Raw genomic sequence first — 26894 nt, forward strand, 5'->3', positions numbered from 1 at the left:
GATCTTGTTCGTGCCTTTCATGTGGCTCATCCTGGTCGGCCTGGGGGTTCTGGTGAGGGTTCGGTGACCCCTCCTCAAGGGGGGGGTACTGTTGTGAATTCTGTGGCTGAGTTCACTTCTGTGGTCACAAGTGGTATTGCAGTCTCTGGGCTTCCTCCCTCAGGTGTTTTGGTGAGCTCGTTGGCTGCCTTGCTATTTAGCTCCACCTGAGTCTGTCTTCCTTGCTCCTTGTCAATGTTCCAGTGTTGGATCTGAGCTACTGCATCTTTCCTTGGGCCTGCTGCTCTGCTAGATAAGTGCTTCTAGTTTGTTTTCTGTTTTTTCTGTCCAGCTTGTTATTATCTTTTGCTGGAAGCTCTGAGAAGCAAAGGGGTGCACCGCCGTGCTGTTAGTTCGGCACGGTGGGTCTTTTTGCCCCTTTGCGTGGTTTTCGTTTTAGGGTTTTTTGTAGACTGCATAGTTCTCTTTGCTATCCTCGCTCTGTCTAGAATATCGGGCCTCACTTTGCTGAATCTATTTCATTCCTACGTTTGTCTTTTCATCTTGCTAACAGTCATTATATGTGGGGGCTGCCTATTCCTTTGGGGTATTTCTCTGAGGTAAGTCAGGCTTGTATTTCTATCTTCAGGCTAGTCAGCTCCTCAGGCAGTGCCGAGTTGCATAGGTAGTGGATAGGCGCAATCCACTGCTGCTTCCAGTTGTGTGAGGATAGATCAGGTACTGCAGTCTACAGAGATTCCATGTCTCAGAGCTCGTCCTATTGTTTTGGGTTATTGCCAGATCTCTGTATGTGCGCTGATTACTGCACGCTGTGTTGCCTGATTGCCAGCCATAACAATAGCCCCAGTAAGAACCTCCTCTCCCTCTTCTGGGAACAAGAGGACATCGCTCCAAATTGCATTGGTTCCTCACTGTCAATGGTGCTATCCTGAGAGACTGGGTCCAGCTTTATAAGAGCCTTCTCTTCATTCTGCCTGTCTCTCAATCTTCTGTCCACACGGATATCTAACTGTATAGCAGTTTCCAAAGTATCAGGCGCAGGATATGCAATGAGCAAATCTTTAACTTTTTCACTCAAACCTGCTAAAAACTGACTCTTAAGCGCTGGGTCATTCCACCTGACCTCTGCGGACCATCGTCTGAACTGGGTGCCCTACCTCTCAGCATCAACAGAACCCTGTTTAAGCCGTCTGAGCTCTGCCTCAGCTGATGTGACCCAATCAGGATCATCATATAACAACCCCATAGCAGTAAAAAATGCTTCTACTGATGTCAAACAAGGATCATCAGGATGTAATCAAAATGCCCAGATTTGGAGTTCACTTCGCAATAAAGACATAATAATCCCCACACACTGTAATTTACTCCCTGCGGATCCAGGTCTAAGCTGAAAATATAGTAAACATGCATTTTTAAATGCAAAAAAATTCCTGCCGTTTACCACAAAAAAACCTCAGGTAATCCTAGCTTTGGTTCTTCAGAGCGTGCTCCAGGGTAATTACTCACATGCTACTGCAGGTTGGCTACTACCAAAGTCAACCCTTGCAAGCATTGAGCAAGTTCTTGGACGCTGCTCATATTGAAGGAACATAGACATATTACATTATATTTGAAAATGTAACCATAACTCCTCTTGACCTTTTATTTAATATCACGTAGGAAAAGCTCAAGGAAAGAACCAATCCCTTTAATTTAGACATTGCTAGCAAAACCAAACAAACCCTAGTTTAGCCCTTTAAAAACCACCAGTGCCCATTAAAACAGTGACCGTTAAGGGCCCTTATTCCCTCATTGCCATTTTAAAATAACGATCAAGAATAAAGTTATGGAACCCCTCCAGTGTCAGAATACCTCCGGGGTTTCAGCTATGGGAGTAGCTGAGACCCTGGAGAACACGATCAGTGCCATTTTTTATCACATGAAAAAAAGAGTTTGCCAGCTGTTAAAAACATTTCTCTCTCTTCTGAGATGATATACATGTCACAGGAGAAAGAAATGAGGTTCCCAAGCCCTCCAGTTACATCTGCTATCCCTTGGTCCCTCCAGCTATGTCGCTCCGGCCCTTTGCCTCCTCTTCCTGAAAAAATGCTAAGATCTGCTAACCAGCATCCAGCAACAGCAGGGATTTTCTTATTGGTTCGTTTAGATTACTGTGATGAACCTTTCACAGTGATCAAAAGTGATCTAATTATTAATGTTACCCCCGTATCATCCCCTTAGTCAGATTGCATTTTTTTATTTATAATTTTTATTTCTTTCATTCTTTGCCAAAACATCTTAATTTATTCAGGATCAAGTATGAGCACCACGCTTAGAAATACATACATTTACTCACCTTGGCTGCTCTCAATGATGTTCTTAATGGTTGTTGGAGTAATATTCTGCCATGCTGAAGGCACTTGGATTGGAAAATCATCAAAATCCACTGCGGGCAGCTTCTTTTACAATAGCCAATCAATTACTTCCCAGAGGCTCTGGTTATCATGGAAGCATGTTTAAGCCAAACAGGCTGCTCACATGCTAAAAAAAAGCTTCTTGGACACTTTGGAGGGTGGCTATAATACTGGTTCCACCACCAAATCAATGTACCGTTGTGCTGCCAATGTGTCTGAAATAAAGATAAAGGATTCCAGCTATGGTACATTATGCCACTCAGACCATAATCAACTGATGCTGCGTTTCTTCGTGAAAGCCTCTTCATGACATTGCATGTATTTCTTTTTAACACTTTCCTGAAATGTGCCATACGTACATGACACTGTGAGAGATTGGGTGCAGGTATCAGTTCTATATGAGAGCTGACACCCTGCAGCAATGCCTACGATCGGTGCTAGCACCGATAGCAGGCATTTAACCCCTCTGATGCTGCTGTCAATAGTGACAGTGATATCGAAGAGCATCACACAGGAAATAAGTTTTTATGGGCACAAGTCACTTTTGAATGGTGTTACGTTTGGGTATTTTCTGTCATAAAGGCCCCTCAAAGTCACTTCAAATGTGAGGTAGTCCCTAAAAAATGTTTTTTTAAATCTTGATGAGAAATTGTCGGTCAACATTAAACTCTTCCAAACTTCCTAATAAAAAAAATTATGTTCCAAAAATTGTGCTGATGTAAAGTAGATATGTGGGAAATGTTATTTATTAACAACTTTGTATCACATGACTCTCTGATTTAAGGGAATAAAAAATTTAAATTTAGAAAATTGCAAAATATTCAAACTTTTCGACAAATTTCGGATTTTTTCACAAATTAAGCGTAGGTCATATCAAATAAATGTTACCACTATCATGAAGTACGATAAGTCATGAAAAAACAGTCTCAGAACCAGTGGGATCCATTTGAGCATTCCAGAGTTATGACCTCATAAAATGACAGTGCTCAGAATTGAAAAAAATGGCCTGGTCAGGATCATGAAAACAGGTTTCTTGATGAAGGGGTTAAAGGGAACCTGTCAGAAGGATTGTGCACAGTAACATACAGACATTTGAACATGGCACCCAACGCGCCTGAGCAGTAGTAGCTATCAGTATATATAGAGGTGATCCGATAGCTGCTACTGCACATGTGCCGGCAGCGCCATCTTGCTGAAGAAAAGAATTTCCTCCCAGATGATGTCGCTGGCACCTGCGCAGTAGCAGCTATTGGATCACCGAAAGCTTCAACTGTGCAGGCGCAGTGTTCGCCAATTTCAGATGGATTTTTTTTAGGAATATCAGGAGAACCTCAACCATATTAGTTATATACCAAGTACATATGCGATTGTGCTGCAGCATCTGCCACGGCTGGCACCTGCCTGCAAGTTTTTTTTTTAATATTATATATTGAATATATTTGTTTAATATATAATATTCATTATGTAAACTAGGGGGCAGGTCAGTGAGGGATCAGTGTAAATGATAGAAACGCGTGCACTATTAGTAGTGGTGCAAAAGGTAGGTTCCCACACCCTGTAGTACATAGAGCAATAAACCTTGCACTCAACTCAATGCTCAGGTGAGATATTTTAATGTAGTACTCAAAACGTTTGGGTCCAAAACAAACAGGACCTTCATCAGTTACGTACTATTAGAAAAGTATGCGGACAAAAAAAGAGACAATCGTGTCTCTGGGCACACAGTAGGCAGCGCCTGTAGAAACCATGAGAATGGAACCAGATCAACTGGTGGATGTAGTCGCGGTGTGTGCCAGTATCAGACGCGGTATCCCCCGCTCGTCTCACCTGAGCATTGAGTTGAGTGCAAGGTTTATTACTCTATGTACTACAGAGTGAGGGATCAGTGACCTGTCATCAGTCTTCATTATAAATAGCTAATCAGAGTACCACATGAAGCCCCCATAGGCCAGCCCCAAAACACGAGCATATCATTAACTAAAAACTGAAAATAAAAATTAAATAACAACCACAAGACAGATTTCATCCACCTTGATATCATATTAATTAGAATAACGGTGCCGACCTTACACTGTCTGTAGGTTACTGTGCACAATCCTGCTGACAGGTTCACTTTAAACTAAAACTAGGTATGAAACCATATTTTTATTTTATTTTTTTCAGATTTTGGACTGATTTTAGACTGTTTCCTATGCTGATGCCTTTTGGTGAAATGGTTTACCATGACAGACAAGGCAATAACATCTATGTCAGTGACTAATAAGCAGTATCTTTTGTGAGCAGGACACAGGACTATTGCAATGTATTGTGATCAAGAGAGGTGACTAAGAGAAGGGTCTTTTCACAGCACAGAAAGTGAAAGAGTGATGTACTGTAACAGGAGTGACAATGGAAAGAAACTGTTGAGTTTGCCAACAAGTTGTGGAAATTGTCAAAATAGAACAAAGTTCAGTTCAACATCCTGAGAAACTCGGAGCACGGAATACCTGAATCAGGGTGTTAGGTGTCGAGTTCCCACCACTGCACAGGGGGAATCTCGAACCACCTCCGCTGCGGTCTCCCATTCTTCTCCAGCCACAGTGGAGCCTGCTCAGTAGAGACGTCGGTCCCAGCGTCTAGCTCAGGCAGATACTGTGTGTTTGGTTACTGCTGATCTTCCTGACTCAGCCATTGTAACCAGCACTGATCAGCGGCGCGCAGATGTTCCTGGGACTAAGTCCTGCTTTTCCTCTTCTGAGCATGCCCAAGGGACGTCCTCTCATTGGAGGGGTCACATGATCAAGTCCTGTAGCAGCTCCTATTGGATCACTAGGAAGGTCCCGGAGAGCTTCCTCTATAAAAGGTTCACATGGCCGCATGGCCATGCACTAGTATAAATCAGTAATTGTGTGTGTGGATCTATGCCTGTTCTATTGAAAGCTCCAAATCATTCCTATCCCTAGAGTTGATGAATGTTCACAAATGTTGGAGCTGTCTAGCACCAGATAGTGCCGTCCAGCACCAGGCACAATCTATACTGCATCTAACCAGCAGTGACCACCAGTCCGGTGCTGTACGCACTCTGTGCGGCTATCTCTTGTTTCTCCTGACAATCCGTCAGTGTACGGTGAGAACTCCCACTTGATCCCAGCATCTGACTCAGGGCTTCCTCAGGCGCGGGCTCAAAAGCCACCAAGGGTCAGAGCGGGATCAATCACCAGCATAGTGGAGGTGAATTGCAGGGATCCCACTAGTATCCATTTGCTGCACTTGTGACTGCTAACAGGGCACAGCGTTACCTTTATTCCCTGCGACTCTGTGAAGCAACAGATTTCGCTCCTTCACAGACTGGGTGACTGAACCCATGTCTATTCTGGCGTAGAACAACCATATATTGCCGCCATTAACTAGCAGCAGGTTCCACTCCTGCACGCTGGACCCCGGGCTGCGAACTCACCTTTGTTATCATTATATTTACGCGGTGCTTTCCGCCAGCCCTAACACAGGGTATGTGGCAACCAAAAGAAATGGAGAATCCAGCTCAACGAGGTAGTGAAAAAAACTTTTCTTTATTCACTAGAAAATGTGCTCATCTATGTTGGATGAAATCTTATTTATTCTAGACAATCTTGCTGCTATAATTCTTCAACAAGATTTTGGATTTAAGAACTGTTAAACATTGTGATAAAACAATGATCGCATAGCATTTCCACTTAGCCAAATATTTGTTTTTAATTTGTATTCATTTCACATGTTTTCACTTTGATCAGCAATTATGCTAATTAATCATCATACCGGTGTGTTCACCGGATCTTAGCATAGAAGTGTTTTGCAAGCAATATGTTGAATATCATGATTAAGAGTGCTTGTGGAGCGCCCTCAGACACAGGGCCACGAGTTCTCGGTACCGGGCCTCTCTGGTTCGGTTCTGAGGCTGTCACGGTGGCTAGACCCGGTCCGCGACCCTGCTAAGGGTCATCCAATAAAGGTGGTAAGAGTCTGCCATGGATTCGTGACGCCACCTGTGTTGTTCGGTCAGGGTGACCGACGCTGCTGTGGGGTCCGCTGGGGTGATGGAATGGCAGCTGGATGGTATACCTTCCCACAGGTGAAGTATGTCCCCAGGGCTTCCCAGTAAGGTAGATGGTGATGGTGTGAGGTGCAGTCAATAACGAGGACACAGGGTTGCAGTCTCTTTACCTCTTTACTGAAGACTTCAGGATCCTCAATCCAGAGCACGCTTAACAGGGCTATCTGAGACCGGCCAGTCTGATGGGCACATCCAGAGTTCCCTTTGCAGGTGGAAATCAGTGCCTACCACTAGTGCCTGTGTGTTGTAGTGCTACCCTGCTGAGCATTCGGAATAGTCCTCACAACTTCTGTTCTCGTTCGTTCTTTCTAATTCTCTCTCTCTTGTTCCAGATGTTACTAGTTTCTCGTCCCCTAGGTATGTTATGGCTAGGACGCACCCGTATGACGGGAAGGCTTGGAGCTCTTCCGGGACCCTAGAGACGCCCCTCTCCACGCGTTGCCCCCTATGTCTTCGTAGGAAATTTAAGGTAGACAGACAACCTATAATTAACTGTCCTGCGGAGTTTGAAGTAAGGCCTAGAGTCAGTTACTCCCGCGGTGTTCCGGCCACCGGCTACGCGCCTCAGTAGGATGTTGCCTCGGTCTCGTGGCACGTCTCCTACTGGTTCTCCTTTGTGCTTGATCTCGTTTCTCACTGTTCCACAATATACTTCCCCTCGTGTCACTTTCTTAGGATACCGCCGCGGGGTGTGCAGGCGCGGTTCCGTAACGTTCTGCTCTGTTCGCTAGGCACCTGCCAGGTTCCCACGCCCGACAGGGACCCCCCTGTGTCTTCTCCCTGCAACACCCCCTGCCACGGGATGTTGCCTGGATCCAACCCAGTCAGCTTCTGACTAACTTCCTATCCAACCCCTAGTTTTACCAGTGTGAGGAGTGGCCCAATAAATAAAGCCTTTTTCTCTCCCTAGTGGCCGGAGTGTGAAGTGTAATGTGTGCTGGTGATACCTGGTCAGTAGAATTCCTTCAGTGCCATCAGACGTACCATCACTCCCCTTAGTGGCAGAGTGTCATACTGCAACGACCAGATCTCTGGGACGCTGCTCTTGGTTACCAGAAACGCGTCAATATCACATTTTATTCACTGATGTTTTTATCCTCTACTGAGCACATTTTGTTGTGAATAAAGAAAAGGTTTTTTCACTATCTCGTTGAGCAGGATTGTCCATTTCTTTATCTAAATTGTCGCAACTGAAAGCCCACTATAAAGGTTTATGCCGTCGATTACTTTATAACTTCTACTTCTTTTCAGGTTGTTTCCTCTTGTAAATTGTTTGTAACCTCCAAGTAAATTGCCTTTTAGAACACTCTGTAACCATAAAGCTTATTAACTCACTGTGAAATAAAGTTATATTAAATTGGTCCCAGTAAGCATCTACATTTCTTCCACTACCCCTGAGTGGAAACATTAAGCCCCACTGTGTCCTGTAATTAATTTAAAGGGGAACTCTGACAGTTAAAAAAACATCATTGGCTATGAATATAAATTACTGTTAAAGCCCATAAAACTCCATGGGCACAAGATTTTGTCAACAGAGTAATACAAAAAGTTTTAAATTATACACACATTTTTGAGTTTAAATTTTTTATTATTTTCAGTTGATCACACTTCACAGTAAGGGTATGTTACATATCATAATATGCATTCCTTTTATAGTCTCTTGGCAATATTTATATCTAATTTAAAATGTCTTAACACAGAAAAAGAAGATTTAATGTTCATCATAAATATATAAGCAATAAAAATCTGGTTACTCCTCGCATATGAAATGCAGACTGTATTGTGCATAATTACAGAAAGGGTTTTTTATGTTCTTAAAGAATATTAGAAAAATGATGAATGCGTCTCATTTTGGACTAGCACCGTTTTTCATCTCAGTTTAACACCTTATATTTCAGTGCACAGATTTTGATTTAATGCAATATGAATTTATTTTTTAATAAATGCACTTGCTTATACTTATTATAATGCTCTAATGCCAATGACAGAGCCATAACCATACCATAACCATGCCAGCTTGTAAGCTTATGTTAACTCTTTAGATACACTCTTTAGATTGTTTGCAACTTCAAATTTCCCTGCATTATTTTTCTATGATCTGCTATTAGTGTGATTAGGTACATTTTGTTTCTCAAGTCTTTATAATTCATGTATTATCAATTAATTATAGCGATTTTAAAGTTATGCCAACCTTTGCACTGGTTTTTTTTTATTGTTCGGTCATCAGCTTTTCATTCATTGAGTTCACCCTTGTTGCACTTAGTCTTTAGATCCAGCCTTTCAAATGGAAAGACATTCCAAAATGAGAAATTGTGTCTCTTTATTAATAAGGAGGTCTAAGGGAAAGCATTTTTTCTTCTTTTTGCTGAGAGTGCCAGTACAGGGCAATGCTCCACTGGGAATATAAATATGCAAATGAAACCTCATCGAGAAAGAGAACTTGAGGGAGGGAAATCCTGCTTTAGGCTTTGTGCATATGTTGCAGATTGTATGCATTTTTGCCGCTTTTTGCCGCAAAAATGCATACACAACACAGCCCATTGAACTCAATGGGATTCCGCAATGCTGTGCTAATGCTGCGTATTTTTCTGCGGTGGAATCGCATGGCGGAAAAATGCACAGCATGTACATTCTTTGTGTGGAATCACGGCGATTCCCCACATATAGGAATGCATTGATCTGCTTATTTCCCGCATGGGGCTATGCCCGCCATGCACAAAGTAAGCGGATCATCTGTGGATGGTACCCAGTGTGGAGGAAAGTAGACTCTCCTCCAGCCTCTGGGAACCATATAACTGTAAAAAAAAGAATTAAAATAAAAAAAATAGTTATATTCTTACCTTTCGGCAGCCCCCGCAGCCTTCCCGCTCCTCACGACGCTCCCGTTCCCAGTGATGCCTTGCAACAATGAACTGTGATGATGTAGTGGTCTCACGTAATGCTATGTCATCTGGGGTCATTGTTGCAAAGCATCACTGGGAACGGGAGCATCGTGAAGAGTGGGAAGGCTGTGGGGCCTGCCGGAAGGTGAGAATATCACGATTTTTTGTTTTTTTATTATTTTTAACTTTATTTCTTTTTACTATTGATGCTGCATAGGTGGCATCAATAGTAAAAAGTTGGTCACACTTGTCAAACACTATGTTTGACAAGTGTGACCAACCTGTCAATCAGTTTTCCAAGCGATGCTACAGATTGCTTGGAAATCGCTAGCATTCTGCAAGCTAAATACGCTTGCAAAATGCTACTGTTTAGCGGGAATACGCATGCCAATTCTGCATGCATTATACCCGCAGCAGGGAGTTGCAGAATTGCCACAGAAATTTCTGCGGCAATTCTGCAACGTGTGCACATAGCCTTACACACAGAAACGCATCTGTAAACGGAGTGTCTGATTTGGTTTCCTATCCTAAGTCATGTGTGGCAAGGCTTGTTAAAATGGTTGAATATTAACTTTTAGGATTGTTATATTCACATTATTATGCCTTTGTAAAATTAGTTAAGATGAAAAATATCCTTCCCAGGAGTATTTCTTATAGAAAAAATATCTATAGCATGGTGTCTAATGGAAGTAGTACACTTTTTATGTTTGGCTTTCTATGAAATGCATGTACTATATTTACTATGTCACCTAGTAATTTGGAATATTATACAAGACCCTACAATGACTAGAAAAATATAGTACAGTTTAACACTTTGTTGAAGATTATATTAGACCTCATCATGGCCAAGATATGTTAGAATTCAGGGGGTTCAGAGGTGGATATTGTTGTGAATTCTGCTTTTGGGCTCCCTCCGGTGGTTGTAGGTGGCAATGCAGTTGTCTCTGGGCTGCAGTCCTGGACAGGTGTATCTGCTGATTGCAGATCTAACATAGTTAGTAAGGCCGAAAAAAGACATTTGTCCATCCAGTTCAGCCTATATTCCATCATAATAAATCCCCAGATCTACGTCCTTCTACAGAACCTAATAATTGTATGATACAATATTGTTCTGCTCCAGGAAGACATCCAGGCCTCTCTTGAACCCCTCGACTGAGTTCGCCATCACCACCTCCTCAGGCAAGCAATTCCAGATTCTCACTGCCCTAACAGTAAAGAATCCTCTTCTATGTTGGTGGAAAAACCTTCTCTCCTCCAGACGCAAAGAATGCCCCCTTGTGCCCGTCACCTTCCTTGGTATAAACAGATCCTCAGCGAGATATTTGTATTGTCCCCTTATATACTTATACATGGTTATTAGATCGCCCCTCAGTCGTCTTTTTTCTAGACTAAATAATCCTAATTTCGCTAATCTATCTGGGTATTGTAGTTCTCCCATCCCCTTTATTAATTTTGTTGCCCTCCTTTGTACTCTCTCTAGTTCCATTATATCCTTCCTGAGCACCGGTGCCCAAAACTGGACACAGTACTCCATGTGCGGTCTAACTAGGGATTTGTACAGAGGCAGTATAATGCTCTCATCATGTGTATCCAGACCTCTTTTAATGCACCCCATGATCCTGTTTGCCTTGGCAGCTGCTGCCTGGCACTGGCTGCTCCAGGTAAGTTTATCATTAACTAGGATCCCCAAGTCCTTCTCCCTGTCAGATTTACCCAGTGGTTTCCCGTTCAGTGTGTAATGGTGATATTGATTCCTTCTTCCCATGTGTATAACCTTACATTTATCATTGTTAAACCTCATCTGCCACCTTTCAGCCCAAGTTTCCAACTTATCCAGATCCATCTGTAGCAGAATACTATCTTCACTTGTATTAACTGCTTTACATAGTTTTGTATCATCTGCAAATATCGATATTTTACTGTGTAAACCTTCTACCAGATCATTAATGAATATGTTGAAGAGAACAGGTCCCAATACCGACCCCTGCGGTACCCCACTGGTCACAGCGACCCAGTTAGAGACTATACCATTTATAACCACCCTCTGCTTTCTATCACTAAGCCAGTTACTAACCCATTTACACACATTTTCCCCCAGACCAAGCATTCTCATTTTGTGTACCAACCTCTTGTGCGGCACGGTATCAAACGCTTTGGAAAAATCGAGATATACCACGTCCAATGACTCACCGTCACCGTGACTGGGGTATTTAGGTTTGCAGGACTCATTAGTCCTTGCCATTTGTCAATGTTTCTTGAGAAGTGTTGGATCTCTTTCTGGCTTCTCTTGCTTAGCTGCCAATTCAGCAAAGATAAGTGTCTGTTTCTTTTTCTATGGCACACAAGCTGTGTGCTTGTTTTTTGATTGTATTCCTGCTCTGAGTTTAGTAGTCTCTGGAGTTGCAGATATACGTTCCACGTCTTTAGTTAGATGGAGGAATTTTTTGTATAATCTGCTGTGGATATTTTTGGAAGGGTTTTAATACTGACCACACAGAACTCTGTCCTATCCTTTCCTATTTTAGCTAGTGTGGCCTCTTGTGCTAAATCCTGTTTTCTGCCTGTGTGTGCCTTTCCTCTCCTACTCACAGCCAATATTTGTGGGGGGCTGCCTATCCTTTGGGGTTCTGCTCTGAGGCAAGGTAGTATTCCTATTTCCATCTTTAGGGGTATTTAGTCCTCTGGCTGTGACGAGGTGTCTAGGGCTTGTTAGGTGCACCCCACAGCTACTTCTAGTTGCGGTGTTAAGATCAGGATTTGCGGTCAGTATAGTTACCACCTACTCCAGTGAAAGTTTTCATGCTGCTCCAAGGTCACCGGATCATAACAGGATATACAGTTTAAATAGTAGTTACAGTATTATATACCTACAGTATAGCTCCCCAAAAGAAAAGAAAAATAAGGAATCTATTTAAGGTCTGTTGACCATTGTGGCCAATCAATCAGGCCTCATCTACCATTTGAAAAAGCACATATGCACCCCTTGTATGTTTGATACATTTAGTAATTTAATATATCATGTGTTTCTGCTCAACAAATAGCTATGTGTCTTTTATTATCCATATCCATTCCAATGCAGTAGCAGATATTGTATTTTTATAGAAGATTGATATCTGCGCTAATGTGAATGAGAGCTATCTGCTGTTTTTCTATCCAGTGATAGCAAATAAGGCTGTATTGTAAAAACCACTGCTTCACTTGATGAAAAGTCCTTCACTGAGATGCAGGATTGCCAACTTTACTTTTTTTTTTTCTGGACAGCTTATCAAAAACAATATTTTTTTAGGACACACTGAAAAACCTATTCACTCAGATTAAATATTAATGAATAGAATGTCTACAACCATAACTCTAATATTAAAAAATCAGCTACATTCATGAAGAACTGGATAAGGATGATAATTACAGTCAAAATAATCAGTTAAGTTTCATCAGTTTAAAAAAAATCACGGATGTGTTTGTTTTATAGACAGGGCAAAAATGCCTTATTTTTATGGACTGTCCTGGAATTTCTAGATGGTTGGTAACCCTGCTGGGATGGGATGGAGCAAGGTACTTGGCTGGCATGGATGCAGGTAACTGATCAAATCTATAAAAATATCTGGGACCTGGCACTTTTCCTGGTTTCTAGTGGGCATATGTGCAATGAGTACAGGAATATGCTGGCACAAGCTCCCTTATGTTTCTTTCATTATAACCTCTTGGACTGTATATTGCATGCTTTAATATTGCGTATAAGGTAACTCTGAGGGGTATTATATTATTAATGTAGGAATTAAAATTTGTACATCACACAGAAAGTAAGGTTCTTATATGACATTTTGTTCAATAATGAAGAGAGTGAGTATCACATGATTAGGGAATTATATTGTATTTTCAACCCTGAGAGGATTGAAGTCTTATTGGTTTCCTGGATTATACTGTCAATAATCTTTCAAGAATGCCCTAGATGCTATCATATTTCTTTATCTGGATTTTATTTGCCCAAGTGTATTCATGGGCATGTTGAATTTTGCATCCTATCACTATATGATTATGAGAGTATGCTTCAGATACTGAGGTTGGTATGAAATTAGTGTTACTGTAGGGCCATACGGTCCACTATGGCCCTACAGAAGCCAATTAAGGCTATTTACACCAGAAAGAGGATATGACGGATTCACTTTAAGGGTATATTTAAGTAAATTTTAACTTCTAATGACAGATTCAGTCTATTAGCATCATAAAAAATTGCACCATTTGATTGACAGCTGCTAAGAATGAATATAGCTGATTCATCGTTATAAGTCAGTGTTCATAAGTCTTGGTCTCCAGGATCCCTTCCTCCCAATGATTAATGGCTACAGTGTTTACAGTGTCCTCAGCATTATTTAATTGGATTTGGGAAGGAGCACTGATCTTATTACATTTCAACAGGTTTATAATCACAAGCTAAAAATATGACAATGTTGCTTGGTCTGTTGTTGCAATAATGTACAGTGCCTTGCAAAAATATTCGCCCCCCTGGAACTTTTCATCCTTTTCCCACATATCATGCTTCAAACATAAAGATACCAAATGTAAATTTTTGGTGAAGAATCAGCAACAAGTGGAACACAATTGTGAAGTTGAACAAAATTTATTGGTTATTTTAAATTTTTGAGGAAATTCAAGAACTGAAAAGTGTGGCGTGCAATAAAATTTGTCCCCTTTACTTTCAGTGCAGCAAACTCACTCCAGAAGTTCATTGTGGATTTCTGAATGATCCAACGTTGTCCTAAATACCTAATGATGATAAATATAATCCACCTGTGTGTAATCAAGTCTCCATATAAATGCACCTGCTCTGTGATAGTCTCAAGGTTCTGTTTGAAGCACAGAGAGCATCATGAAGACCAAGGAACACAACAGGCAGGTCCGTGATACTGTTGTGGAGAAGTTTAACCCCTTAATGACCGCCAATACGTATTTTAACTGACCTGAGATATAAGAGAATAGCCTCCCCATAGAGGTGACAATCCAGCAGCTGTCAGCTGTCCACTATAGCTGACAACTTCCTGCATCAGCCACGATCAGTGTTGGCACCGTCCAAATCTGTTTTACCCCTTAGGTGCTGCTGTCAATAGGGACTACATCATATAAATGGTTAACAGAGTGTGGGGGCTTCCTCTTTTTTTCAATTGGTGCCCTCAGATCATGATTGTGTGGTCCTGATGTTTGCCATGGCAATTCAAGACCAAATAGCGGCCTTAGAGTCTGCCGGCTGTAGTAATATGTTCAGAAGTTAGAGGCATTTAGGTGGTAAAAAGACACATTTTCATTTCTGTCATGCCACAAATGCATTAATTCCTGAAAAGCACCTGAAGGGTTAATTAACTACCTGACTGCAGTTTTCAATATGTCAGGGGGTGCTGTTTTTAAAATGGTATAACTTTTGTTTTTTTTTAAATATATGGGACCCCCAAAGGCACTTCAAACATGGATAAGTCCCTAAAAAAATAAATTTTGCAAATTTCCTTGAAATAATGAAAAATTACTGCTACATTTTTAAAACTTCCAAAAATGCTAACAAAATGAAAGAACATTTTACAAATGGTACTGATGTAAAGCCAACATGTGTGAATTGTTATTTATTATAGTTTTGCTGTGGGATGACTATCTGGATTAAAAGGATAATCATTCACAGTTTGAAAATTGCTAATTTTTAAACATTTTTCTCAAATTTCTGATTTTTTTTTATAAATAAACACAAAATATATTGACCTAAATTTACCATTATCATAAAGTATAATGTGTCATGAAAAAACATTCTCAGAATCACTGGGATTTGTTGAAGTGTTCCAGAATTATTACCACATAAAGTGAAACTGGTCAGATTTCAAAAATTTGGCTTCGTCACAAAGGGGTTAAAGCAGGATTTGGATACATAATGATTTCCAAAACTTTAAACATCCCAAGGAGCACTGTGCAAGTGATCATATTGAAATGGAAGGAGTATCATACCACTGAAAATCTACCAAAACCCGGCCGTCCCTCTAAACTTTCATCTCAAACAAGGAGAAGACTGATCAGAGATGCAGCCAAGAGGCCCATGATCATTCTGGATGAACTGCAGAGATCTACAGCTGAGGTGGGACAGTCTGACCATAGGACAACAATCAGTCGTACACTGCACAAATCTGGCCTTTATAGAAAAGTGGCAAGAAGAAAGCCATTTCTCAAAGATATCCATAAAAAGTGTTTTTTAAAGTTTGCAACAAGCCACCTGGGAGACACACCAAACATGTGGAAGAAGGTGCTCTGGTAAGATGAAACCAAAATCAAACATTTTGGCAACAATGCCAAACGATATGCTTGGCATAAAAGCAACACAGCTCATCACCCTGAACACACCATCCCCACTGTCAGACATGGTGGTGGCAGCATCATGGTTTGGGTCTGCTTTTCTTCAGCAGGGACAGGGTAGATGGTTAAAATTGATGGGAAGATGAATGGAGCCAAATACAGGATCATTCTTGGAGAATGTTGGAGTCTGCAAAAGAACTGAGACTGGGACGAAGATTTATCTTCCAACAAGACAATGATCCTAGACATAAAGCAAAATCTACAATGGAATGGTTCACAAATAAACATATCCAGGTGTTAGAATGTCCAAGTCAAAGTCCAGACCTCAATCCAATCGAGAATCTGTGGAAAGAGCTGAATACTGCTGTTCACAAACTATCTCCATCAAACCTCACTGAACTTGAGCTGTTTGCCAAGGAAGAATGGGCAAGAATTCCAGTCTCTCGATGTACAAAACTGATAGAGACATACCCCAAGTGACTTGCAGGTGTAATCACAGCAAAAAGGTGGCGCAACAAAGTATTAAGTTAAAGGGGCCGAATAATATTGCACGCCCCACTTTTCAGTTTTTGAATTTCCACCAAAATTTAAAATAACCAATACATTTCATGCCACTTCACAATTGTGTTCCACTTGTTGTTGATTCTTCACCAAAAATTTACATTTGGTATCTTTATATTTGAAGCATGCTATGTGAGAAAAGTGAGAGCCAAGGCTTCGCAAGGCACTGTATGCTACCTTTGAATAGGCTTTTAAATAAATGTTGTGCTTTAAAATAAATAAAAAAGTCACATCAACGATTAATAATCAAAAAGGATTTTGTCCATTTGAACTGCAGTCAGACTGGGTGTTATTTGGTTCATACCAATTTTCTGATTTTAAAAACTTCACCGTGTCTTCAAATCCATCTTGAAATATGAGCTCCATCTTGGCTAGGCTTGGTGGAAACAATGTCTGATTGAGTCTTTTCAAATTTTCAGTAGATAGCTGTGATGGAAGTTTAAAAAAGGACAAATAAGGTAAATTACTTTTTTTGTCCAACCATTCTCTAGTCACTCTAAAGTGTAACTATCATTAAACGATCTACTATACTGCAAAGTTTTAATAACAAACTTTAGATTTTTACAATATTCGTTAAATGAAGCTAGCAGTGTACATTGCATGAGCATGCAGGTTTTAATTGCAATTCATCGCCATAAACAATGTTTTTAATTAAGAATGGAAAAAAATTGATTATCTTGATAAATTGCAAAAAAAGAGATGTTTACAGATATTCATGAAATTGGTCACAATGTTTACTTTTCTGCCTTAAAAAGAATAGGAAAAATAAGTAGTTAGGCTTTTTTTAGCTACACTGCAACATTTGTATCATTTAGGCCCACTTCACATGTCCACTTCTCATGTCCATATGCGGTCTGTTTTTTAAGAACCGCAAATACCGACACACTCACACCCATTATATTTATTGTTGGTATGCACATATCAGATTTTTCACCATGTGTCCTGGTGAAAAACCCACAAATATGTCCGTTTTTTACAAGTACCATCTACGAAATGCATGCCGAGCATGTGGACAATGATGACGTACAGATGACATCCATATGTCATCATCGTGACATGCAGAGGTGCCTGGGAAAAACAGTACAATTTGTGCTGTTCTGTTATGAACTGGTGATTCAGAACCACAATGGACCTGGTGGTTACGAGCACAGAAAATGACCTGATAGTTACTAATCACATAGGACGAGCTCTGAGACGTGGGAACTCTGCTGACCGCAATCCCTAATCCTATCACACCACACTAGAGGTAGCCGTGGAGCGCTCCTGACCAGACCTAGGCGCCTCGGGCACAGCCTGAGAAACTAGCTAGCCCTGAAGATAGAAAAATAAGCCTACCTTGCCTCAGAGAAATTCCCCAAAGGAAAAGGCAGCCTCCCACATATAATGACTGTGAGTAAAGATGAAAATACAAACACAGAGATGAAATAGATTTTAGCAAAGTGAGGCCCGACTTACTGAATAGACCGAGGATAGGAAAGATAGCTTTGCGATCAGCACAAAAACCTAAAAACAACCACGCAGAGGGCGCAAAAAAACCCTCCGCACCGACTAACGGTACGGAGGTGCTTCCTCTGCGTCCCAGAGCTTCCAGCAAGCAAGACAAACCAATATAGCAAGCTGGACAGAAAAAATAGCAAACAAAAGTAACACAAGCAGAACTTAGCTTATGCAGGGCAGACAGGCCACAAGAACGATCCAGGAGAGAGCAAGACCAATACTGGAACATTGACTGGAGGCCAGGAACAAAGAACTAGGTGGAGTTAAATAGAGCAGCACCTAACGACTTAACCTCGTCACCTGAGAAAGGAAACTCAGAAGCCGCAGCCCCACTCACATCCACCAAAGGAAGCTCATGGACAGAACCAGCCGAAGTACCACTCATGACCACAGGAGGGAGCTTGACCACAGAATTCACAACAGTACCACCCCCCTTGAGGAGGGGTCACCGAACCCTCACCAGAGCCCCCAGGCCGACCAGGATGAGCCAAATGAAAGGCACGAACCAGATCGGCAGCATGAACATCAGAGGCAAAGACCCAGGAATTATCTTCCTGACCATAACCCTTCCACTTAACCAGGTACTGGAGTTTCCGTCTCGAAATACGAGAATCCAAAATCTTCTCCACTATATACTCCAACTCCCCCTCAACCAAAACCGGGGCAGGAGGATCAACGGATTGAACCACAGGTGCCACGTATCTCCGCAACAATGACCTATGGAATACATTATGGATGGAAAAAGAAGCTGGAAGGGTCAAATGAAAAGACACAGGATTAAGAACCTCAGAAATCCTATACGGACCAATGAAACGAGGCTTAAACTTAGGAGAGGAAACTTTCATAGGAATATAACGAGATGACAACCAAACCAAATCCCCAACACGAAGTCGAGGACCCACACAGCGCCTGCGGTTAGCGAAACGTTGAGCCTTCTCCTGGGACAATGTCAAATTGTCCACTAAATGAGTCCAAATCTGCTGCAACCTATCCACCACAGTATCCACACCAGGACAGTCCGAAGACTCAACCTGCCCTGACGAGAAACGAGGATGGAAACCAGAATTGCAGAAAAACGGCGAAACCAAAGTAGCCGAGCTGGCCCGATTATTAAGGGCGAACTCAGCCAAAGGCAAAAAAGACACCCAATCATCCTGATCAGCAGAAACAAAACATCTCTGATATGTTTCCAAGGTCTGATTGGTTCGTTCAGTTTGGCCATTTGTCTGAGGATGGAAAGCCGAGGAAAAAGACAAATCAATGCCCATCCTAGCACAAAAGGCTCGCCAAAACCTCGAAACGAACTGGGAACCTCTGTCAGAAACGATGTTCTCAGGAATGCCATGTAAACGAACCACATGCTGGAAAAACAATGGCACCAAATCAGAGGAGGAGGGCAATTTAGACAAGGGTACCAAATGGACCATCTTAGAGAAGCGATCACAAACCACCCAAATGACCGACATCTCTTGAGAGATCCGAAATAAAATCCATAGAGATATGTGTCCAGGGCCTCTTCGGGACTGGCAAGGGCAAAAGCAACCCACTGGCACGAGAACAGCAGGGCTTAGCCCGAGCACAAATCCCACAGGACTGCACAAACGAACGCACATCCCGCGACAGAGACGGCCACCAAAAGGATCTAGCCACCAAATCTCTGGTACCAAAGATTCCAGGATGACCAGCCAACACCGAACAATGAACCTCAGAGATAACTCTACTCATCCATTTATCAGGGACAAACAGTTTCTCCGTTGGGCAATAGTCAGGTCTATTAGCCTGAAATTTTTGCAGCACCCGCCGCAAATCAGGGGAGATGGCAGACAAAATTACCCCCTCTTTGAGAATACCCGCCGGCTCAGGCAAACTCGGAGAGTCGGGCACAAAACTCCTAGACAGGGCATCCGCCTTCACATTTTTAGAGCCCAGAAGGTACGAAACCACAAAGTCAAAACGGGAGAAAAACAGTGACCATCGATCCTGTCTAGGATTCAACCGTTTGGCAGACTCGAGATAAGTCAAGTTCTTGTGATCAGTCAAGACCACCATGCGATGCTTAGCTCCTTCAAGCCAATGACGCCACTCCTCGAATGCCCACTTCATGGCCAGCAACTCTCGATTGCCAACATCATAATTACGCTCAGCAGGCGAAAACTTCCTGGAAAAGAAGGCACATGGTTTCATCACCGAGCCATCAGAACTTCTTTGCGACAAAACAGCCCCTGCTCCAATCTCAGAAGCATCAACCTCGACCTGGAACGGTAGCGAAACATCTGGCTGGCACAACACAGGGGCAGAAGAAAAACGACGCTTCAACTCCTGAAAAGCTTCCACAGCAGCAGAAGACCAATTGACCACATCAGCAGCACCCTTCTTGGTTAAATCAGTCAACGGTTTAGCAATACTAGAAAAACTATTGATGAAGCGACGATAAAAATTAGCAAAGCCCAGGAACTTTTGCAGACTCTTCAGAGATGTCGGCTGAGTCCAATCATAAATGGCCTGAACTTTAACAGGGTCCATCTCGATAGTAGAAGGGGAAAAAATGAAACCCAAAAATGAAACCTTCTGAACACCAAAGAGACACTTTGACCCCTTCACAAACAAAGAATTTGCACGCAGGACCTGGAACACCATTCTAACCTACTTCACGTCAGACTCCCAATCATCCGAGAAGACCAAATTATCATCCAAGTATACAATCAGGAATTTATCCAGGTACTCTCGGAAGATGTCATGCATAAAGGACTGAAATACTGATGGAGCATTGGAAAGCCCGAATGGCATAACCAGGTGCTCAAAATGGCCCTCGGGCATATTAAATGCTGTTTTCCATTCATCGCCCTGTTTAATACGCACAAGATTATATGCACCACGAAGATCTATCTTGGTGAACCAACTAGCCCCCTTAATCAGTAGCAAACAAATCAGACAGCAGCGGCAAGGGGTACTGAAATTTGACTGTGATTTTATTTAGAAGGCGGTAATCAATACAAGGTCTCAACGAACCATCCTTCTTGGCCACAAAAAAGAACCCTGCCCCCAATGGCGACAACGACGAGCGAATATGACCCTTCTCCAAGGATTCCTTTACGTAACTCCGCATAGCGGCGTGCTCAGGTACAGATAAATTAAACAGTCGACCTTTAGGAAACTTACTACAAGGAATCAAATCGATAGCACAATCGCAATCTCTATGCGGAGGTAGGGCACTGGACTTGGGCTCATCAAATACATCCCGATAATCTGACAAGAACTCTGGGACCACAGAAGGGGTGGATGATGAAATAGACAGAAATGGAACATCACCATGTACCCCCTGACAACCCCAGCTGGACACAGACATGGATTTCCAATTCAATACTGGGTTATGGACTTGTAGCCATGGCAACCCCAACATGACCACATCATGCAGATTCTGCAACACCAAAAAGCGAATATCCTCCTGATGCGCAGGAGCCATGCACATGGTCAATTGGGTCCAATACTGAGGCTTATTCTTGGCCAAAGGTGTAGCATCAATTCCTCTCAATGGAATAGGATGCTGCAAGGGCTCCAAGAAAAACCCACAGCGCCTAGCAAACTCCAAGTCCATCAAATTCAGGGCAGCGCCTGAATCCACAAATGCCATGACAGAATAGGATGACAAAGAGCAGATCAAAGTAACGGACAAAAGAAATTTCGACTGTACCTTACCAATGGTGGCAGACCTAGCGAAACGCTTAGTGCGCTTAGGACAATCGGAGATAGCATGAGTGGAATCACCACAATAAAAACACAGCCCATTCCGACGTCTGTGTTCTTGCCGTTCAGCTCTGGTCACAGTCCTATCACATTGCATAGGCACAGGTTTATGCTCAGATAATACCACCAAATGGTGCACAGTTTTACGCTCACGTAAGCGTCGATCGATCTGAATGGCCAAAGACATAGACTCATTCAGACCAGCAGGCATAGGAAATCCCACCATGACATCCTTAAGGGCTTCAGAGAGACCCTTTCTGAAAATTGCTGCCAGAGCACATTCATTCCATTGAGTGAGCACAGACCACTTCCTAAACTTCTGACAATATATCTCTACCTCATCCTGACCCTGACACAGAGCCAGCAAGATTCTCTCTGCCTGATCCACTGAATTAGGTTCATCATAAAGCAACCCGAGCGCAAGAAAAAACGCATCAATATCACATAATGCAGGATCTCCTGGCGCAAGGGAAAATGCCCAGTCTTGAGGGTCGCCACGTAATAAAGAAATAATGATCTTTTCTTGTTGAACTGGGTCACCAGAGGAGCGGGGTTTCAAAGCCAGAAATAGTTTACAATTATTTTTGAAATTTAGAAACTTAGCTCTATCTCCAGAAAATAACTCAGGAATAGGAATTTTAGGTTCTAACATAGGATTCTGAACCACTAAATCTTGAATGTTCTGTACACTTATAGTGAGATTATCCATCAAAGAGGACAGACCTTGAATGTCCATGTCTACACCTGTGTTCTGAACCACCCTGATGTAAAGGGGAAAAGAAAGACAAAACATAGTGCAAAGCAAAAAAAATTGTCTCAGAACTTCTCTTTTCCCTCTATTGAGAAGCATTAGTACTTTGAGCCTCCAGTACTGTTATGAACTGGTGATTCAGAACCACAATGGACCTGGTGGTTACGAGCACAGAAAATGACCTGATAGTTACTAATCACATAGGACGAGCTCTGAGACGTGGGAACTCTGCTGACCGCAATCCCTAATCCTATCACACCACACTAGAGGTAGCCGTGGAGCGCTCCTGACCAGACCTAGGCGCCTCAGGCACAGCCTGAGAAACTAGCTAGCCCTGAAGATAGAAAAATAAGCCTACCTTGCCTCAGAGAAATTCCCCAAAGGAAAAGGCAGCCTCCCACATATAATGACTGTGAGTAAAGATGAAAATACAAACACAGAGATGAAATAGATTTTAGCAAAGTGAGGCCCGACTTACTGAATTGACCGAGGATAGGAAAGATAGCTTTGCGATCAGCACAAAAACCTACAAACAACCACGCAGAGGGCGCAAAAAAACCCTCCGCACCGACTAACGGTACGGAGGTGCTTCCTCTGCGTCCCAGAGCTTCCAGCAAGCAAAACAAACCAATATAGCAAGCTGGACAGAAAAAATAGCAAACAAAAGTAACACAAGCAGAACTTAGCTTATGCAGGGCAGACAGGCCACAAGAACGATCCAGGAGAGAGCAAGACCAATACTGGAACATTGACTGGAGGCCAGGAACAAAGAACTAGGTGGAGTTAAATAGAGCAGCACCTAACGACTTAACCTCGTCACCTGAGGAAGGAAACTCAGAAGCCGCAGCCCCACTCACATCCACCAAAGGAAGCTCATGGACAGAACCAGTCGAAGTACCACTCATGACCACAGGAGGGAGCTTGACCACAGAATTCACAACACTGTTCCCAAACGCTGAAGCAGCTCTCATCATTGTCGCCCGCTCTCCCTGGGACGATGATGATAGTTGTATTCAGTAGCCGGTATGTGTCTAGCTTGTAGTAAAACTAATTTTTTTTAAATGGCGTGGGTGTCCGTGTATATTTCATAACCAGCAGAGGGAAATCTGACTGCTGGGTAGAGATGAGCGAATATTTCAATATTCGGTTCAGCTCACAATTGCCGAACTTGCAATATTTGCCGATTTAATTGCCAAATATAGCAGAACATATACAGCACAAAAACCGGTGTTTCCCACGCTGTTTGACAGCATGGGAAACACCGGCATATCACTTCTGATCGGTGGTGACATCATCCACGCCGGTCAGAGGGACACGCTATTAGAAGGCCGCGTGAGTGCTCAGCTGTTATCGGAGGTATAAAGTTTACCTCTGATCACTGGTGTCAGCTGATTGGACTACAGCTCCCATCAGCTGACACCTGCTGCCGCTAATAACAGTGAGAGCAGGAGCGGCAGATGGGAGTATTCATCAGCCACTCCAGCACTGTAAATTAATAATTAAAAAAAAACCTGTGTGGGCTCCCCTGTATTTTTAATAACCAGCCAGGGAAAACTCACAGCAGGGGGCTGCAACCCTCAGCTGTCAGCATTAGCAGTCTGCAGTGTGATCCCTTAGAAGTGTGTCCTTAAAAGTGTGGATTACAGTAGAATTAAAACCTGAAAGATGTATACAGACTGTGCCCTGCTACCTGCCACCATCGCACTCTAACAAGCATCTCTATTCTTCCAACAGGTATGTCTATCCAGCCAGCTCCCCTGCGCTGTCTGTCTATGAAGTGCACATAATTACATCACCCAGCTTTCCACACAGACTTTCCTCTGCTCCTAGCATTCTCATGGTATGTCTATCCAGCCAGCTCCCCTGCGCTGTCTGTCTATGAAGTGCACATAATTACATCACCCAGCTTTCCACACAGACTTTCCTCTGCTCCTAGCATTCTCATGGTATGTCTATCCAGCCAGCTCCCCTGCGCTGTCTGTCTATGAAGTGCACATAATTACATCACCCAGCTTTCCACACAGACTTTCCTCTGCTCCTAGCATTCTCATGGTATGTCTATCCAGCCAGCTCCCCTGCGCTGTCTGTCTATGAAGTGCACATAATTACATCACCCAGCTTTCCACACAGACTTTCCTCTGCTCCTAGCATTCTCATGGTATGTCTATCCAGCCAGCTCCCCTGCGCTGTCTGTCTATGAAGTGCACATAATTACATCACCCAGCTTTCCACACAGACTTTCCTCTGCTCCTAGCATTCTCATGGTATGTCTATCCAGCCAGCTCCCCTGCGCTGTCTGTCTATGAAGTGCACATAATTACATCACCCAGCTTTCCACACAGACTTTCCTCTGCTCCTAGCATTCTCATGGTATGTCTATCCAGCCAGCTCCCCTGCGCTGTCTGTCTATGAAGTGCACATAATTACATCACCCAGCTTTCCACACAGACTTTCCTCTGCTCCTAGCATTCTCATGGTATGCTTTTCAGCTAACCCCAGCTTACCCTGTGTTATTTATGACCTTGTTTACTCAGGCCTGATTGTATGCATCTGGTCCACCCTTAATTCTCTGACCAAGATGAGCAGAGACCACTCCTCTCTGCTTCACACCTGAACGCACTTAGTTGTACATATATTGCATAGTAGAAGTCTGCATGGACTTCAGTCTGCAGTGTGATCCCTTAGAAGTGTGTCCTTAAAAGTGTGGATTACAGTAGAATTAAAACCTGAATTGAACCAGAAGGGAACTGAAGGTAACTGGCCACAGTCTTTGAAAAGAATGTTTCTGTTTGTTTTCACTTTCACCCCTATAATCCTTCACTTTCTGCTACCTCCCCTGATCCCTACACCTAGTAAGGAACTGTTCATCTCCTCTTCAATCCTCCCCATCCACCTCACCTCCTCCTCCAAACTGTTCCTTAACATACAATCCTCTGTCTCCAAGCACAGACAGCCCCCTCAAGCCCTCTCCTGCTCCCACCTGCTAACACTTTCTCTGCTCCTTCTTACTGCTGGTGATATCTCTCCAAATCCTGGTCCTCCTCACCATATTCCCACAATCATTTCTACCTCCCATCCACGCTCTAGCACAAACTTCCGTAACCTCTCTAACCTAATACCCATTCACCCAGCCCCCGCTTCCCCAGTCCCACTAACGGGAGCTCTGTGGAACGCTCGCTCTGTCTGCAACAAGCTCTCCTACATCCATGATCTCTTTGTTACTACCAAACTTTCCTTCCTTGCCATCACCGAAACCTGGCTCACCCCCTCCGACTCAGTCTCCCCTGCTGCACTCTCTTACGGTGGCTTCCACCTTTCCCACACACCCCGCCCCAGCAGCAAACATGGCGGAGGAGTTGGTTTTCTCCTGTCAGATAACTGCTCCTTCACCCCAATCCCACTGCCACCCTCTGTTACCCTCCCTTCCTTTGAGGTGCACTCTATGCGCATCTATTCCCCCACCAACCTCCAACTGGCTGTCATTTACCGCCCCCCAGGGCCAGCCACCATCTTCTTTGACCACTTCACCACCTGGCTACTTCATTTCCTTTCTGCGGACATCCCCACTATCATCATGGGCGACTTCAACATACCCATTGACACTTCCCTCTCAGCTGCCACTAAACTTCTATCTCTCACTTCCTCCTTCGGCCTCACTCAATGGTCTTCTGCAGCCACTCACAAAGACGGTCACACACTGGACCTCATCTTCACCCGCCTCTGCTCTCTATCTATCCTCTCTAACTCACCTCTTCCACTCTCTGACCACAACTTTCTCACATTCTCATCTCTCTCCACTCCATGTCTACAATCCCCACCCCACAAACTTTCACACCCTCGCAGAAATATTAAACATCTTGACCTACATTCATTCTCTGAATCCCTCCTCCCCCTCACAGGCATAAGTTCCATACACAATGCGGATGACGCTGCTGCTCTATATAATACCACAATAGCTGTAGCTTTGGAATCTGCTGCCCCACTTACACATACCAAAGCTTGCAAAATCAACAGACAGCCCTGGCACACCAGCCTGACCAAAGAACTTAGGCGAGCTTCCAGAGCTGCTGAGCGCAGATGGAAAAGATCCCACTCTAACGAGCACTTCATCGCATTCAAACAGTCCCTCACTACTTTCAAGACCACACTTGCCACAGCTAAACAAACCTACTTCTCATCTCTCATATCCTCCCTCTCTCACAACCCTAAACAGTTATTCAACACCTTCAATTCTCTCCTCCGTCCCCCAGCACCTCCTCCCTCCCCACTTATCTTTGCTGAAGACTTTGCCTCATTTTTCAAGCAGAAGATTGATAGCATTAGAGACAGTTTTGGTCAACAACCCCCAGAGCTCTTCCTCCCGATTTCACAGCCCTCCACCTCCAAAACCAACTTCTCCACCATTACAGAAGATCAACTCTCCACTCTACTCTCAAGATCACATCTCACCACCTGTGCACTTGACCCACTCCCATCCCACCTCATCCCAAACCTCACCACAATCTTCATCCCAACCCTAACCCATCTCTTCAACTTACCTCTAACAACTGGTGTTTTCCCCTCAAGCTTTAAACATGCCTCCATCACACCTATCCTCAAAAAGCCCTCTCTTGACCCATCCTCTGTATCTAGCTATCGCCCTATATCACTTCTCCCCTATGCCTCCAAACTAC

General features: G+C 43.1%; 1 protein-coding gene across 3 annotated transcripts in view; it reads right to left on the reverse strand.

Moving 5' to 3' along the window:
- The window catches only part of PNPLA4 (patatin like phospholipase domain containing 4), a 230113-nt gene that overhangs the window by 29728 nt on the left and 173491 nt on the right, over positions 1–26894 (reverse strand). The window contains exon 7 of one of the 3 annotated variants that reach the window (XM_069761578.1): positions 16534–16655. In XM_069761578.1, coding sequence (XP_069617679.1) covers positions 16534–16655 — 122 coding nt within the window. Of the gene's footprint in view, positions 1–13956; positions 16656–26894 lie in introns of those variants that run through there. The other 2 variants (XM_069761579.1, XM_069761577.1) reach the window with 2 other exon arrangements.

This window comes from Ranitomeya imitator, chromosome 3, assembly GCF_032444005.1.
Source record: "Ranitomeya imitator isolate aRanImi1 chromosome 3, aRanImi1.pri, whole genome shotgun sequence".
NCBI classification, from domain to species: domain Eukaryota; kingdom Metazoa; phylum Chordata; class Amphibia; order Anura; family Dendrobatidae; genus Ranitomeya; species Ranitomeya imitator.